Here is an 18,942-nt window from a genome sequence, read left to right as displayed (position 1 = left end):
TTGTGTTGCGTTATACGCTCTTTGGCCTCTCTTGTGGACTCTCCAATGTAATTTAGACCACATGGACACTTAATCAAAATATATAATGTAACTGGATCTGTAAGTTAGAAATTGTTTGATTTTTTTATTTTTTACCCCTCAAGGGATGGTAAAAATGAATACCCTTTATCACTGAGTTGCAGCAGCTTAAACAAGGTAAGCAACCGTTTTTTTCTGGGCCCAATTGTCTTTTGTATATTTATTTTATTGCTACCTATATCTGCACAAACTAAATAATCTTTCAAGTTCTTGTTTATTCTATAGGCAGACATTGGTACATTTTTAAATGAATTAATAAATTGATTCAAGTCTAGTAGGATGTGCCAATGTTTTTTGAGTATGTTATTCACTTGGCTGCTCAACTCATATTTGGTTACAAATATTAATTTATCTTTTTGTTTAGTGTTGGCTTTTTTATTTTATGTATTGTATCATCTACCATCACCTCTTTCTTTTGCTGTTCAACCAAATGGTGTGGGCAAGCTCTTTCTAGTTGTTAGTGATCATACAGGATGTGGGTGTGTTTAGTTACCTAGGCTCAGGTATAAAGGTAGCATATATATATATATATATATATATATATATATATATATATATATATATATATATACCTGTAGACATGACTAAGGACCTGTGCAAAGTCTTAAATATTGTTTGTTCATTTATACTTAAGACCATGAAGCAATAAAGGTCAGTTTTACTGCTACTTCTGGGCTGGAGTGAACTTTTTCTACATATATTGGATTGAGGGGTTGGCTGACCCTTTGCACCGTGCCCGGTGTTTGTTGCCGTTCCCTACCTTGCTTGATTCTTGTTTACTGTTTTATATATATATATATATATATATATATATATATATATATATATATATATATATATATATATATATATTACGCGTGTATATAATTATATAAAATTAAAAAAAAACTTCATGTTGAGTGTTAAATAACATTGTGCTGTTTATTTTGTTTAATTTTGGCCTTGAGCTCACCATATGCTTCCTGTATGGAGAATTATCAAGAATTTTAACCATCCAAAAAATAACATGCTATTATTTTTTTAACTTATGCAACAAAAGCTTTCTCCATTTAAATTGTGAGAATGAGAAATGGAGGGGGAAATCACATTCTTCCATCACAAATAGCAAACGCTTTCATCAAAGGCAGAGATAAATGTATTTCATATTAAAAGCAAATATGAATGTATCTGATAAAAATAAAATATGATGAATATTATAAAACGTATGACTAGAATTAGCGATAAAAACAATATTAGCCAATAATAGCGGATGCTACGTGATGCTAATAGCTGGTCTTTCTATGGGGCTTATTTTTTTTAATAGACCTTTCTCACTGCCAGCATTGATATTGCGCTATTTCAGGAAGCCTACAGGTGGGATGGAGGGTGTAATAGCGCGATCTTGTCGCTGGTGGAGAGGTTCGCGCTATTATAGGCAGAAAAAACATTAATGACCAGCGACATACAGGGTACGTTGTGGTCATTAAGGTTTTAAGTAAATGCTGGATAAGTCATGTTTGTAACTTAAGTTGCCCTTGTTTCAAAAGCATCAAATGTCAACTGATAAGGTAAGCTGGAGACAGTTATAATCCAGCTGAGAAAGTAACAATGTCACAGGGTTCAGTGCCCCTTTAAAGGGAGTCAAACTTAAATTTTCACGATTCAGATAAAGCATGCAGAAGGTAAAGTTACCTTCATGTCGATCTAGTATTTCATTATTTGTTACAAATCAGTATGAATTTCATTAATCAATATTTATAAATCTTATTGTAAACAAAGTTATCTGCTTTATAAAATACATTTCTGACGGTATACAAATTCAACTTTTTTGTTTTGTTTTTAAGTCTTGGTCACGTTTTTACATTGTCCAATTGAAAATCTGGCCGTTAGGCGGCCGTCACTCCACGTCATTTGCCTCCTTGACGATATGCACTATCCTTTTTTCTTCACATCAGAATAAATGTGCGCTCCCATTTCGCGTATGCGTAATTGTATGCAGTTGGAATTAACAAAACTCGCCGAGTTGTGCATGTGGAGTGGAGGGTGAAATCGGCGATTTGCGCATGCGCAGTTCAAAGAAACATTGTGAACATGCTTTTGAGAGACGTATAGAGCGGGTGGGACCGCTCTATACGTCACAAACTAGAAAAGCAGGAAATAGAGATAGGGAGGAGTCACCATTGTAACGGTAGGGATTGATAAATATATATAATATTTAAAATATAAAATAAATAGTGAAAAAAAGTTAGCGATTAGCTTATGTAAATAATAAAGAATGCATGGATGTATTCAAAATTAAAAAAACTTCACTAAAAAAAAAAAAAAAAAAAAGGGCTTTCCAGTTTACCTTCATTATCAAAATCTGCACACTTTGAGGCACCACTCCAAAAGAACATGTGCAAGAATTGCAATGGTTAAACACATATGCATAAACCACAGAGCAATAGTAACATGCTCTGCTACCCATTTAGATGTTTTTTAACTCAGGATTTGAAGCTTAGTTCATATTGTTAGCATAAATAATTTATATGTAACAACGTTATTGGTCTCAATTCAAATAATATTTGGCACATGTGCATAGCTGTATGTTTACATTCCAAAAAACTGTCAAGATAGTCCATTCCCTCTTGATATTTGCCAGTTATAACACAGACATACAAGAAAGACAGCATATTACCTACTAATACACTCTCTTTAATATAAAAGATGTATTTCTATAACTTGATATAAATTGGGGGGGAAATTGTGAAGTGGTTATCTTACCATTCAGGAGGCACCATACTCCCATCTATATCCCAATAAGTTGGCTTTCCATTCATTTCTTTTGTATACTCCACCCACCGATGACGACCTAAAAACATAAGGGATGTCAGTAAGAGGAAGTAGTGGAATAACAAACACCAAGAGAAGCAAAAGGAAAAGATAACACCTGAGCCTTAGACTAAATGCATATTAAGTAGTAGTATATTCAAGGGGGATATGAAACTAGCTGACAGTGGTGGACAGAAGTTTTAGTTTGTGTCAGCTCATTAGCAATGACTTCAACACTTCTAATGTATTCAATTTGGATTTATAAAGACCTGGAAAAGAGAGGCAGGGATAGCTCTAGAACCAGCTTACTAGCGATTGGCTACTATAGAAACCGAGTTAGCTGTCCACTGCGTGACTTTATCTGAACTGTAATATATATTTAGTGGCTTAACGTTGAAGATGTACATTTTATCCAGAGCTCTGTTTCTGCCGAGTGTACAAATACTTTTGAAGTGAGTGTTTCATTTGTACTCTTTAGTAAATGTTAATTTCCAGCTTGACCCAAAGGTAGGGTGGAATCATCATGGCCTAAAGCAGTTCCAAGTCCCAGAAATATCTGTATCTACCAACCTGAGGCTGAAAAATAAGCTAATTATATAGGATCAAACCTTAATGGCTGAGTATATGAGGTCTATGCAGTGTTCTCCGCAGAAAATGTTGCCAGCCGGGTGGCATTATGAAGTCGGGTGAGGGCAGTTTAATACTTTGTAATATATGCTATATAAAAACACAAATTTATTGTATAATTTAACAAATACATTTCTTGATAATTTGAGCAATAAAAGATTGAAATGTTTTATTGTTAGTTAATTTTAGCTGGATACCGAATTAAATTTTAGCCAGGTGGTCAGTAAAATTAGCTGGGTGGTGTGCCCATTTAAAAGGGCCTGGGGAGAACACTGTCTATGGTAGGTAATGTGTATATTACTAAACCATAAATGGACCTATTGACATTTGGAAATCGTGGGTAAATATTAGGGGGCAAGATATGAGGAAGGAGGACAAACAGTAGTGCATAGAACAGCTATGGTTTAGAGCTGGAGATGCACTGTGTTGATGACAAAATGGCTTTTGTGGAGAAAGAGAAAAAAAAAAGGGAACAGAAGGGAGACCAAAGAGAGTGAAAGAGAGAAAAGGGTTCTCTTTCTTTCTCCTCTTATTTGCTGCTGGTCTTCATTTACTGGAAAGTCTGTCTAAAATGCACAATAAAGAAAATGCTCTATTGTGTTATATGCAAGCAACAGCTCTGTGTCTTTAACCCCTGCAAAGTTAGCTACAAAGCAGCAATGCACTAGCGGGAGCTAGTTGAAAAAAAGGCATATGCATGTAGCCACCAATCACCAGCTAGCTCACAGCAGTGAATTGCTGCTACTGAGGCTACCTAGTTATGCTTTTCAACAGAAAATACCAAGACAACTAAGTAAATTTAAAAAGTTACATGAAATCCAAAATGTTTCTTTCATGATTAAAATAGAGCATGCAATATTAAACAACTTTCTAATTTACTTCTATTATCAATTTGTCTTTGTCCTTTTAGTATATTTTTTATAAAGCAGGGACGTAAGCTCAGGAGAGTGCAAGTCTAGAGCACTATATGGCAGCAGTTTTGCAATAATGTTATCCATTTTCAAGAGCACTAGATGGCAGCAGTATTTCCTGACACATAGTGCTCCAGACACCTACCTAGATATCTCTTAAACAAAGAATACAAAGGGAACAAAGCTAATTTGATAATAGAAATAAATTGATATGTATTTATTTTTTAAATTGTATGGTCTGACTGATTAACAAAAGAAATGTTTTGGGTTTTATATCCCTTTCACAATAGCAGTAAATACAAAATAAATCAGAAGTAAATGGAAAAGTCTCTTAAAATTGAATACAGTATCTGAACCATGAAAATGGAATTGTGACGTTCAGATCTCTTTAAAAGAGACCTGGAACCAAAATTTTTTCATAATTCAGATAGAGCAAACATATTTAAACCTCTTTCTAATGTACTATTATGAAATGTGCTTCATTCTCTAGATATACTTTGTTATAGGAGCAGTAATGTAGTACTAAAAGATAGCTGAACATATTGCGTGAGCAAATGACAAGAGGCACATATGTGCAGCCACCAATCTGCAGTGCATTGCTGTTCCTGAGCCTACCATGGTATACTTTTCAACAAAGGCTACAAAGCAAATTAAACAAATTAAATAACATAAGTAAAATGAAAAATTGTATGCTGTCCGGATCACAAGAGTTTAATACTGACTTTACTATCCCTTTATGTAAATTGTTGTGGTGAAATAGGCTCACATCTTCATACCTAGTGGAGTTGTCCCAAATTAAAGAACTACTGGGCTGTGGTGGCAAAGGTTTTGAGAGAGTTAAGATTATTTATTACCTTATAAGCCCTATAGGAACATCTTCATTTGGGTATGTGGAGGCTCTCTAAATAGGTCAAGTGCACACACATATACATTATATACAGGGAGTGCAGAATTATTAGGCAAGTTGTATTCTTGAGGATTAATTTTATTATTGAACAACAACCATGTTCTCAATGAACCCAAAAAACTCATTAATATCAAAGCTGAATAGTTTTGGAAGTAGTTTTTAGTTATAGCTATTTTAGGTGGATATCTGTGTGTGAAGGTGACTATTACTGTGCATAATTATTAGGCAACTTAACAAAAAACAAATATATACCCATTTCAATTATTTATTTTTACCAGTGAAACCAATATAACATCTCAACATTCACAAATATACATTTCTGACATTCAAAAACAAAACAAAAACAAATCAGTGACCAATATAGCCATCTTTCTTTGCAAGGACACTCAAAAGCCTGCCATCCATGGATTCTGTCAGTGTTTTGATCTGTTCACCATCAACATTGCGTGCAGCAGCAACCACAGCCTCCCAGACACTGTTCAGAGAGGTGTACTGTTTTCCCTCCTTGTAAATCTCACATTTGATGATGGACCACAGGTTCTCAATGGGGTTCAGATCAGGTGAACAAGGAGGCCATGTCATTAGATTTTCTTCTTTTATACCCTTTCTTGCCAGCCACGCTGTGGAGTACTTGGATGCGTGTGATGGAGCATTGTCCTGCATGAAAATCATGTTTTTCTTGAAGGATGCAGACTTCTTCCTGTACCACTGCTTGAAGAAGGTGTCTTCCAGAAACTGGCAGTAGGACTGGGAGTTGAGCTTGACTCCATCCTCAACCCGAAAAGGCCCCACAAGCTCATCTTTTGATGATACCAGCCCAAACCAGTATTCCACCTCGCTGGCGTCTGAGTCGGACTGGAGCTCTCTGCCCTTTACCAATCCAGCCACGGGCCCATCCATCTGGCCCATCAAGACTCACTCTCATTTCATCAGTCCATAAAACCTTAGAAAAATCAGTCTTGAGATATTTCTTGGCCCAGTCTTGACGTTTCAGCTTGTGTGTCTTGTTCAGTGGTGGTCGTCTTTCAGCCTTTCTTACCTTGGCCATGTCTCTGAGTATTGCACACCTTGTGCTTTTGGGCACTCCAGTGATGTTGCAGCTCTGAAATATGGCCAAACTGGTGGCAAGTGGCATCTTGGCAGCTGCACGCTTGACTTTTCTCAGTTCATGGGCAGTTATTTTGCGCCTTGGTTTTTCCACACGCTTCTTGCGACCCTGTTGACTATTTTGAATGAAACGCTTGATTGTTCGATGATCACGCTTCAGAAGCTTTGCAATTTTAAGAGTGCTGCATCCCTCTGCAAGATATCTCACTATTTTTGACTTTTCTGAGCCTGTCAAGTCCTTCTTTTGACCCATTTTGCCAAAGGAAAGGAAGTTGCCTAATAATTATGCACACCTGATATAGGGTGTTGATGTCATTAGACCACACCCCTTATCATTACAGAGATGCACATCACCTAAAATGCTTAATTGGTAGTAGGCTTTCGAGCCTATACAGCTTGGAGTAAGACAACATGCATAAAGAGGATGATGTGGTCAAAATACTCATTTGCCTAATAATTCTGCACTCCCTGTGTGTGTGTGTATATATATATATATATATATATATATATATATATATATATATATATATATATATATCTCAAATTATAGCACTTTATGGCATTATCTGGGTCATAAGGGGTGAGGAGTGGAGAAGAGGGGGGGTTGTGCATGTGTGGTTTATTTTTACTTCGCTCTCCATTTCTGTATTTTAGAGCTTATCCCCCTCCACCCATATGACACATCCCACATTTTGGCTGGAAACCCATATATTATGAAGACCATTGTAAGTAAGTATCTAGATGTAGGTATTTTTTAAATTTAGGGATTTTTACCTTAATATTTACTTCTTACTTATTATGACTCCTAAGAGATTTGAGTCATATATTAGACTGATTTAAGATTAACTGTGGTCTTATTTCCTGTTTAGCCCATCTTATCTTAGTTTAGTTATTACAAGAAATGTTGAGAGAATCTCCTATATTATGTTATTTAACTATTTGTTAGTATGCTCTTAACGTACTTATATTTTAGAGAAATATTTTTACAATTTATTACAAATATTTTATATATAAAATGTGTTCTTTACATAGGTTATTCTTACAATGTTTGTTTAATGGTGTCAAACAAAAAACAAAAATTGGTTGGGGTACAAGAACACTGTTGGGGTACAAGAACTATTTATTAAGAATACTTTCTACAACTACACATATTCCAGTCAAGTTTATTTAGTGCTTCATTTCTTTGTCTAATAAGTTGGACTCGCACAATGAACGTTTAAATGGAAGGTTGTTAATGACCACTGCGCATGATTTTTCATTGTAGCTTCTTTAGTTGAATATTCATATGATTCTTATTATCTTGCTTGAAAATGAGGTTTACCTTTGAGATCCAAGAGCGGCCTCCTCTATTTGTGTTTTCCCTCTGTAGCTTTAATTTTTTTTGTTTATTACCTTAGAAGGCCCACAAGTGGCCTTGTGTGTCATTAACAAGGCTTATAGATTGTTGGGCATACTATTACTATATTGTTTTGTGTAGACATTTTTCCCTTAAGTACTCAATGTAACCTTGACATGTTGCCTTATGTGTATTACTATATTCTTTTCTTTTATTGTTTTGTATGCCTTGACCTGAACCTAAAATAAAAATTATTAATAAAACATAACACGATAAAAAGTAAATTTCCCACCATATTTATTCTCAACATGACATATTAAGTGTTTTGACTAATTTTCATAGGTAGTTAAATAAACTTTGCATTTATTTTCTAAATATGTAAAAATGTGTGTTGCAGCAACATTAAATTATTGTAGATTGCAGTGCTATTATATCACCTTTATTGTTTTGTTTTCTTCCCCCCAACAAAAAAAACTTTTAAAAACTGTGTGCTTGTGCTTTTTTTTGGAAATGTGCTCATGCAGAATATTTTCATGAATATTCACATATAACATGATTCACCAGCACTGATGATCAGTATGTTCAATAGTAGGTTAAAAATTATGCCACGTTTCAGGTGTTCCTGTTAGTCATAAAAAGCACATACCGTCTATTCCAATTTAACCCCTTCTCCATCAATCAGATAAATTATAGCACCATCAAGTGATTAGAAGGTATAGTAACATCTATACATAGTAGAAAAAACAATCAAATTCTCAACTCATACCGTAGTACCTTATTTAAAGATTAAAAAAAACTCCCTTCTCTTTAACAGCATTCCCTATTACCATCCCTTCTGTGTCTTTTAATCTGTTCAATCATTTTGAATATCATTAGTCAGATATTATGTCCTGCTTTAAAATGGTTTGCTACTCAATCCTCAAGGTTCACTTTCATTATACAGTATTTGTGCTCATTAATTGTCTCTCTGCCTTTTTGGTTGTCTCATCCACATATAACAGCAGACACAGGCATTGAATGAGATAAACAACAAATTCTGTATTGAATGCATAGTGGCCAGGCCAGGTATGTCATATTTTTTACATGTCACTGGAAGGAGAAATTAAGGGCCCTTAATCATGTTCCCACAATTAGAAAAAGCTAAACATGGGTAATAGTCCCTATTCTTTGTAATGATATACCTATTGGTACTTACTTTAGTTGGCCCGACATATGCTCTAATCAATTGATCCCGCAAAGAGGGTGCTTTATTTAGATCTTACACAAACTCAAAAAGGGTTCCAATATCATCACATCACATTCTGAAAATCTAAATATAGCTCCAGCAAGTGGTGCCATGAATACATTTAAAAAAATGGATTCTCAAAAATCATCAGCCTAATCTAGTTTAATTCTATAAATCTACCAGATTTTGTAACAATCAGGGGAGTGCGGAATTTCAGAAATGGTTAGGATTGTTTTGAGATTATAGTGTGTTATAAGAACAAAAAGAGGCTCACTTCAACTTTTAAAGAAAATATATTTAGCCAAATAAATCAATACTATAAAAAAATTGCTTACCAAAAAAGTTACGTTTGTCTTCAAAGTATTTGTTGCCATACTTATCCACACCAATTAGGGCGCCAGTTTTCAGATCACTAATTCTGAAAAAAATAAAAAAAGTAGTAAAAAACATAATTTATGTAAGAACTTACCTGATAAATTCATTTCTTTCATATTAGCAAGAGTCCATGAGCTAGTGACGTATGGGATATACATTCCTACCAGGAGGGGCAAAGTTTCCCAAACCTTAAAATGCCTATAAATACACCCCTCACCACACCCACAATTCAGTTTAACGAATAGCCAAGAAGTGGGGTGATAAGAAAAAAGTGCGAAAGCATATAAAATAAGGAATTGGAATAATTGTGCTTTATACAAAAAAATCAAAACCACCACAAAAAAGGGCGGGCCTCATGGACTCTTGCTAATATGAAAGAAATGAATTTATCAGGTAAGTTCTTACATAAATTATGTTTTCTTTCATGTAATTAGCAAGAGTCCATGAGCTAGTGACGTATGGGATAATGATTACCCAAGATGTGGATCTTTCCACACAAGAGTCACTAGAGAGGGAGGGATAAAATAAAGACAGCCAATTCCTGCTGAAAATAATCCACACCCAGAATAAAATTTAATGAAAAAACATAAGCAGAAGATTCAAACTGAAACCACTGCCTGAAGTACGTTTCTACCAAAAACTGCTTCAGAAGAAGAAAACACATCAAAATGGTAGAATTTAGTAAAAGTATGCAAAGAGGACCAAGTTGCTGTTTTGCAAATCTGATCAACCGAAGCTTCATTCTTAAACGCCCAGGAAGTAGAAACTGACCTAGTAGAATGAGCTGTAATCCTTTGAGGCGGAGTGTTACCCGACTCAACATAGGCATGATGAAATAAAGATTTCAACCAAGATGCCAAAGAAATGGCAGAAGCTTTCTGGTCTTTTCTAGAACCGGAAAAGATGACAAATAGACTAGAAGTCTTTCGGAAAGACTTAGTAGCTTCAACATAATATTACAAAGCTCTAACAGCATCCAAAGAATGCAATGATTTCTCCTTAGAATTCATAGGATTAGGACATAATGAAGGAACCACAATTTCTCTACTAATGTTGTTAGAATTCACAACCTTAGGTAAAAAATTCAAAAGAAGTTCGCAGCACCGCCTTATCCTGATGCAAAATCAGAAAAGGAGACTCACAAAAAAGAGTAGATAATTCAGAGACTCTTCTGGCAGAAGAGATGGCCAAAAGAAACAAAACTTTCCAAGAAAGTTATATAACGACCAAAGAATGCATGGGTTCAAAAGGAGGAGCTTGAAGAGCCCCCAGAACCAAATTCAAACTCCAAGGAGGAGAAATTGACTTAATGACAAGTTTTATACGAACCAAAGGTTGTACAAAACAATGAATATCAGGAAGATTAGCAATCCTTCTGTGAAAAAGAACAGAAAGAGCAGAGATTTGTCTTACAAGAAACTTGCGGACAAACCTTTATCTAAACCATCCTGAAGAAATATAAGTCTTCCAGACTCTATAATATATCTCTCTAGATACAGATTTACGAGCCTGTCACATAGTATCAATCACAGAGTCAGAGAAACCTCTTTGACCAAGAATCAAGCGTTCAAACTCCACACCTTAAAATTAAGGTTTTGAGATCCTGATGGAAAAAAGAACCTTGAGACAGAAAGACTGGTCTTAACGGAAGAGTCCACAGCCGGCAAGAGGCCATCCGGACAAGATCCGCATACCAAAACCTGTGAGGCCATGCTGGAGCTACCAGCAGGACAAACGAGCATTCCTTTAGAATATTGGAGAATACCCTTGGAAGAAAAACTAGAGGCGGAAAGATATAGGCAGGATGACACTTGTAAGGAAGAGATAATGCATCCACTGCCTCCGCCCGAGGATCCCGGGATCCGGACAGATACCAGGGAAGTTTCTTGTTTAGATGAGAAGCCATCAGATCTATTTCTGGGAGTTCCCACATTTGAACAATCTGAGGAAATACCTCTGGGTGAAGACCATTCGCCCAGGTGCAACGTTTGGCGACTGAGATAATCCGCTTTCCAATTGTCCATACCTGGGATATGAACCGCAGAGATTAGACAGGAGCTGGATTCCGCCCAAACCAAAATTCGAGATACTTCTTTCATAGCCAGAGGACTGTGAGTCCCTCCTTGATGATTGATGTATGCCACAGTTGTGACATTGTCTATCTGAAAACAAATGAACAACTCTCTCTTCAGAAGAGGCCAAGACTGAAGAGCTCTGAAAATTGCACGGAGTTCCAAAATATTGATCGGAAATTTCACCTCCTGAGATTCCCAAAACCCTTGTGCCGTCAGATACCCCCACACAGCTCCCCAACCTGTAAGACTTGCATCTGTTGAGATTATAGTCCAGGTCGGAAGAACAAGAAGCCCCCTGAACTAAACGATGGTGATCTGTCCACCATGTCAGAGAGTGTCGTATAATCGGTTTAAAGATATTAATTGAGATATCTTTGAGTAATCCCTGCACCATTGGTTCAGCATACAGAGCTGAAGAGGTCGCATGTGAAAATGAGCAAAGGAGATCGCATCTGATGCGGCAGTCCTAAGACCTAACATTTCCATGCATAAGGCTACCAAAGGGAATGATTGTGACTGAAGGTTTTGACAAGCTGATATCAATGTTAAACTTCTCTTGTCTGACAAGGACAGAGTCATAGACACTGAATCTATCTAGAAACCTAAAAAGGTTACCCTTGTCTGAGGAATCAATGAACTGATTGGTAAATTGATCCTCCAACCATGAACTTGAAGAAAACAACACAAGTCGATTCGTATGAGATTCTTCGAAAATGAGAAGACTGAGCAAGTACCCAGATATCGTCCAATAAGGAAATACCAAAACCCTGTTCTCTGATTACAGAAAGAAGGGCACCGAGAACCAAAAAAATTCTTGGAACTGAGGCTAGGCCAAACGGTAGAGCCACAAAACTGGTAATGCTTGTCTAAAAAGAGAATCTCAGACACTAAAAGTGATCTGGATGAATCGGAATATGCAGATACACATCCTGTAAATCTATTGTAGACATATAATGCCCTTGCTAAACAAAAGGCAGGATAGTCCTACAGTAACCATCTTGAATGTTGGTATCCTTACATAACGATTCAATATTGATAGATCCGGAACTGGTCTGAAGGAATTGACCTTCTTTGGTACAATGAAGAGATAAAATAAAACCCCAGCCCCTGTTCCAGAACTGGAACTGGCATAATTACTCCAGCCAACTCTAGATCTGAAACACATTTCAGAAATGCTGAGCCTTTGCTGTGTTAACTGGGACACGGGAAAGAAAAAAATCTCTTAGCAGGAGGCCTTAACTGAAGCCAATTCTGTACCTTTCTGAAACAATGTTCTGAAACCAGAGATTGAGAACGGAATTGATCCAAATTGAAGAAAACGTAATCTGCCCCATACCAGCTGAGCTGGAATAAGGTCCGCACCTTCATGGGTACTTAGGAGCTGGCTATAGGTTTTCTATAAGGCTTGGATATATTCCAAACTGGAAATAGTTTCCAAACTGATACCGCTCCTGAGGATGAAGGATCAGGCTTTTGTTCCTTATTATGAGGAAAGGAACGAAAATGATTATTAGACCTAAATTTACCTTAGATTTTTTATCCTTTGGTAAAAAAGTTCCCTTCCTTCCAGAAACAGTTGAGATAATAATTTATTACCCTGGAAAGAAAGGGAAAGCAAAGGTGACTTAGAAGACATATCAGCATTCCAAGTTTAATCCATAAAGCTTTTCTAGCTAAAATAGCTAGAGACATATACCTGACATCAACTCTAATGATATCAAAAGATGGTATCACCAATAAAATTATTAGCATGTTATAGAATAATAATAATGCTATAAAATTATGATCTGTTACTTGTTGCGCTAAAGCTTCTAACCAAAAAGTTGAGGCTGCAGCAACATCCGCTAAAAATATAGCAGGTCTAAGAAGATTACCTGAACATAAGTAAGCTTTTCTTAGAAAGGATTCAATTTTCCTATCTAAAGGATCCTTAAATGAAGTACTATCTGCCGTAGGAATAGTAGCACATTTAGCAGGAGTAGAGACAGCCCCATAACCTTAGGGATTTTGTCCCCAAAAAAACTCTAATCTGTCAGATGGCACAGGATATAATTGCTTAAACGTTTAGAAGGAGTAAAAGAATTACCCAAATTATTCCATTCCCTGGAAATTACTTCAGAAATAGCATCAGGGAGATTAAACACTTCTGGAATAACTACAGGAGATTTAAAAACCTTATTTAAACGTTTAGATTTAGTATCAAGAGGACCAGAATCCTCTATTTCTAATGCAATTAATACTTCTTTAAATAAAGAACGAATAAATTCCATCTTGAACAAATACAAAGATGTATCAGCATCAACCTCTGAGACAGAAACCTCTGAACCAGAAGAACCATTATCAGTATCAGAATGATGATGTTCATTTAAAAATTCATCTGAAAAAAGCGAAGTTTTAAAAGACTTTTATGTAAACTAGAAGGAGAAATAACAGACATAGCCTTCTTAATGGATTTAAAAAATAAAATCTCTTATGTTTATCAGGAACACTCTGAAAATTAGATGTTGACGGAACAGCAACAGGTAATGTAACAGTACTAAAGGAAATTTTATCTGCATTAATAAGTTTGTCATGACATGCAATACAAACAACAGCTGGAGAAACAGATACCAAAAATTATAGCAGATACACTTAGTTTGGTAGCTCCAGCACTAGACAGCGATTTTCCTGTAGTATCTTCTGACTCAGATGCAACGTGAGACATCTTGCAATATGTAAGAGAAAAAACAACATATAAAGCAAAATTGATCAAATTCCTTAAATGACAGTTTCAGGAATGGGAAAAAATGCCAAAGAACAAGCTTCTAGCAACCAGAAGCAATGAAAAAATAATGTGGAGACAAAAGCGACGCCCTTATTTTTTAGCGCCAAATAAGACGCCCACATTATTTGGCGCCTAAATGCTTTTGGCGCCAAAAATGACGCCACATCCGGAACGCCGACATTTTTGGCGCAAAATAACGTCAAAAAATGACGCAACTTCCGGCGACACGTATGACGCCGGAAACGGAAAAACATAATTTATGCTTACCTGATAAATTCCTTTCTTCTGTAGTGTGATCAGTCCACGGGTCATCATTACTTCTGGGATATTAACTGCTCCCCTACAGGAAGTGCAAGAGGATTCACCCAGCAGAGCTGCATATAGCTCCTCCCCTCTACGTCACTCCCAGTCATTCGACCAAGGACCAACGAGAAAGGAAAAACCAAGGGTGAAGTGGTGACTGGAGTATAAATTAAAAAATATTTACCTGCCTTAAAAACAGGGCGGGCCGTGGACTGATCACACTACAGAAGAAAGGAATTTATCAGGTAAGCATAAATTATGTTTTCTTCTGTTAAGTGTGATCAGTCCACGGGTCATCATTACTTCTGGGATACCAATACCAAAGCAAAAGTACACGGATGACGGGAGGGATAGGCAGACTCTTTATACAGAAGGAACCACTGCCTGAAGAACCTTTCTCCCAAAAATAGCCTCCGATGAAGCAAAGGTGTCAAATTTGTAAAATTTGGAAAAAGTATGAAGCGAAGACCAAGTTGCAGCCTTGCAAATCTGTTCAACAGAGGCCTCATTCTTGAAGGCCCAAGTGGAAGCCACAGCTCTAGTAGAATGAGCTGTAATTCTTTCAGGGGGCTGCTGTCCAGCAGTCTCATAAGCTAAACGAATTATGCTACGAAGCCAAAAAGAAAGAGAGGTAGCGGAAGCTTTTTGACCTCTCCTCTGCCCAGAGTAAATGACAAACAGAGAAGACGTTTGTCGGAATTCCTTAGTTGCCTGCAAGTAAAATTTTAGAGCCCGGACTACATCCAGGTTGTGCAGTAGACGTTCCTTCTTTGAAGAAGGATTTGGGCATAAAGAAGGAACAACAATCTCTTGATTGATATTCCTGTTAGTAACTACCTTAGGTAAGAACCCAGGTTTAGTACGCAGGACTACCTTATCCGAATGAAAAATCAAATAAGGAGAATCACAATGTAAGGCTGATAATTCAGAGACTCTTCGAGCCGAGGAAATAGCCATTAAAAATAGAACTTTCCAAGATAACAACTTTATATCAATGGAATGAAGGGGTTCAAACGGAACGCCCTGTAAAACATTAAGAACAAGGTTTAAACTCCATGGTGGAGCAACAGTTTTAAACACAGGCTTAATCCTGGCCAAAGCCTGACAAAAAGCCTGGACGTCAGGAACTTCTGACAGACGTTTGTGTAACAGAATGGACAGAGCTGAGATCTGTCCCTTTAATGAACTAGCAGAAAAACCCTTTTCTAAACCTTCTTGTAGAAAAGACAATATCCTAGGAATCCTAACCTTACTCCAAGAGTAACCTTTGGATTCACACCAATGTAGGTATTTACGCCATATCTTATGGTAAATCTTTCTGGTAACAGGTTTCCTAGTCTGTATTAAGGTACTAATAACTGACTCAGAAAACCCACGTCTTGATAAAATTAAGCGTTCAATTTCCAAGCAGTCAGCTTCAGAGAAGTTAGATTTTGATGTTTGAAGGGACCCTGTATCAGAAGGTCCTGTTTCAGAGGTAGAGACCAAGGCGGACAGGATGACATGTCCACCAGGTCTGCATACCAAGTCCTGCGTGGCCACGCAGGTGCTATTAGAATCACTGATGCTCTCTCTTGTTTGATTCTGGCTATCAATCGAGGAAGCAACGGGAAGGGTGGAAACACGTAAGCCATCCTGAAGTCCCAAGGTGCTGTCAGAGCATCTATCAGGACTGCTCCTGGATCCCTGGATCTGGACCCGTAACGAGGAAGCTTGGCGTTCTGTCGAGACGCCATGAGATCTATCTCTGGTTTGCCCCAACGTCGAAGTATTTGGGCAAAGACCTCCGGATGAAGTTCCCACTCCCCCGGATGAAAAGTCTGACGACTTAAGAAATCCGCCTCCCAGTTCTCCACTCCCGGGATGTGGATTGCTGACAGGTGGCAAGAGTGAGACTCTGCCCAGTGAATTATCTTTGATACTTCCATCATAGCTAGGGAGCTTCTTGTCCCTCCCTGATGGTTGATGTAAGCTACAGTCGTGATGTTGTCCGACTGAAACCTGATGAACCCCCGAGTTGTCAACTGGGGCCAAGCCAGGAGGGCATTGAGAACTGCTCTCAATTCCAGAATGTTTATTGGCAGGAGACTCTCCTCCTGACTCCATAGTCCCTGAGCCTTCAGGGAATTCCAGACGGCACCCCAACCTAGAAGGCTGGCGTCTGTTGTTACAATTGTCCAGTCTGGTCTGCTGAATGGCATCCCCCTGGACAGGTGTGGCCGAGAAAACCACCATAGAAGAGAATTTCTGGTCTCTTGATCCAGATTCAGAGAAGGGGATAAGTCTGAGTAATCCCCATTCCACTGACCTAGCATGCACAGTTGCAGTGGTCTGAGGTGTAAGCGTGCAAAGGGTACTATGTCCATTGCCGCTACCATTAAGCCGATTACCTCCATACATTGAGCCACTGACGGGTGTTGAATGGAATGAAGAGTGCGGCAAGCACTTTGAAGTCTTGATAGCCTGTCCTCTGTCAGGTAAATCTTCATTTCTACAGAATCTATAAGAGTCCCCAGGAAGGGAACTCTTGTGAGTGGAATGAGTGAACTTTTCTTTTCGTTCACCTTCCATCCATGTGACCTTAGAAATGCCAGCACTAACTCTGTATGAGACTTGGCAGTTTGAAAGCTTGAAGCTTGTATCAGAATGTCGTCTAGGTATGGAGCTACCGAGATTCCCCGCGGTCTTAGTACCGCCAGAAGAGCACCCAGAACCTTTGTGAAGATTCTTGGCGCTGTAGCCAATCCGAATGGAAGAGCCACAAACTGGTAATGCCTGTCTAGGAAGGCAAACCTTAGGTACCGGTAATGATCTTTGTGAATCGGTATGTGCAGGTAAGCATCTTTTAAATCTACAGTGGTCATGTACTGACCCTCTTGGATCATAGGTAAAATTGTCCGAATAGTCTCTATCTTGAACGATGGAACTCTTAGGAATTTGTTTAGGATCTTTAAGTCCAGGATTGGTCTGAAAGTTCCCTCTTTTTTGGGAACCACAAACAGATTTGAGTAAAACCCCTGTCCCTGTTCCGATCGTGGAACTGGATGGATTACTCCCATTAACAAGAGCTCTTGTACGCAGCGTAGAAAAGCCTCTTTCTTTGTCTGGATTGTTGACAATCTTGACAGATGAAATCTCTCTCTTGGAGGAGAGTATTTGAAGTCCAGAAGGTATCCCTGAGATATTATCTCTAGCGCCCAGGGATCCTGAACATCTCTTGCCCAAGCCTGGGCGAAGAGAGAAAGTCTGCCCCCCCACTAGATCCGATCCCGGATCGGGGGCCCTCAATTCATGCTGTTTTGGGGGCAGCAGCAGGTTTCCTAGTCTGCTTGCCCTTGTTCCAGGACTGGTTAGGTTTCCAGCCTTGTCTGTAGCGAGCAACAGCTCCTTCCTGTTTTGGTGCAGAGGAAGTTGATGCTGCTCCTGCTTTGAAATTACGAAAGGAACGAAAACTAGACTGTCTAGTCTTGGCTTTGGCTTTGTCCTGAGGCAGGGCATGGCCTTTACCTCCTGTAATGTCAGCGATAATCTCTTTCAACCCGGGGCCCGAATAAGGTCTGCCCTTTGAAAGGTATATTAAGCAATTTAGACTTAGAAGTAACATCAGCTGACCAGGATTTTAGCCACAGCGCCCTGCGTGCCTGAATGGCGAATCCTGAATTCTTCGCCGTAAGTTTAGTAAGATGTACTACGGCCTCCGAAATGAATGAATTAGCTAGTTTAAGGACTCTAAGCCTGTCCGTAATGTCGTCCAGAGTAGCTGAACCAATGTTCTCTTCCAGAGACTCAATCCAGAATGCCGCTGCAGCCGTGATCGGCGCAATGCATGCAAGGGGTTGCAATATAAAACCTTGTTGAACAAACATTTTCTTAAGGTAACCCTCTAACTTTTTATCCATTGGATCTGAAAAAGCACAGCTATCCTCCACCGGGATAGTGGTACGCTTAGCTAAAGTAGAAACTGCTCCCTCCACCTTAGGGACCGTTTGCCATAAGTCCCTTGTGGTGGCGTCTATTGGAAACATTTTTCTAAATATCGGAGGGGGTGAGAACGGCACACCGGGTCTATCCCACTCCTTAGTAACAATTTCAGTAAGTCTCTTAGGTATAGGAAAAACCTCAGTACTCGTCGGTACCGCAAAATATTTATCCAACCTACACATTTTCTCTGGTATTGCAACTGTGTTACAATCATTCAGAGCCGCTAACACCTCCCCTAGTAATACACGGAGGTTTTCCAGTTTAAATTTAAAATTTGAAATATCTGAATCCAGTCTGTTTGGATCAGAACCGTCACCCACAGAATGAAGTTCTCCGTCCTCATGTTCTGCCACCTGTGACGCAGTGTCTGACATGGCCCTAATATTATCAGCGCACTCTGTTCTCACCCCAGAGTGATCACGCTTACCTTTTAGTTCTGGTAATTTAGCCAAAACTTCAGTCA

At 38.3% G+C, this 18,942-nt stretch overlaps 1 protein-coding gene and 1 long non-coding RNA gene across 2 annotated transcripts in view; one reads left to right on the top strand and one right to left on the bottom strand.

Moving 5' to 3' along the window:
- Window positions 1-18,942, bottom strand: part of NDUFA12 (NADH:ubiquinone oxidoreductase subunit A12) — a 113,737-nt gene that overhangs the window by 77,699 nt on the left and 17,096 nt on the right. Inside the window, exons 2-3 of the mRNA XM_053716894.1 lie at window positions 9,317-9,399; window positions 2,821-2,908 (exon numbers count right to left, since the gene is read on the bottom strand). Coding sequence (XP_053572869.1) covers window positions 2,821-2,908; window positions 9,317-9,399 — 171 coding nt within the window. The remainder of the gene's footprint in view (window positions 1-2,820; window positions 2,909-9,316; window positions 9,400-18,942) is intronic.
- LOC128662872 (uncharacterized) overlaps window positions 1-18,942 on the top strand; it is a 33,866-nt gene that overhangs the window by 11,026 nt on the left and 3,898 nt on the right. The window contains exon 2 of the long non-coding RNA XR_008402820.1: window positions 7,075-7,149. This is a non-coding gene — a long non-coding RNA (uncharacterized LOC128662872). The remainder of the gene's footprint in view (window positions 1-7,074; window positions 7,150-18,942) is intronic.

The sequence above is a fragment of the Bombina bombina genome, chromosome 6 (assembly GCF_027579735.1).
Source record: "Bombina bombina isolate aBomBom1 chromosome 6, aBomBom1.pri, whole genome shotgun sequence".
In the NCBI taxonomy this organism is placed as follows: domain Eukaryota; kingdom Metazoa; phylum Chordata; class Amphibia; order Anura; family Bombinatoridae; genus Bombina; species Bombina bombina.
Note: the sequence above shows the minus strand (reverse complement) of the source record. Positions and strands in the feature narration are given on the sequence as shown.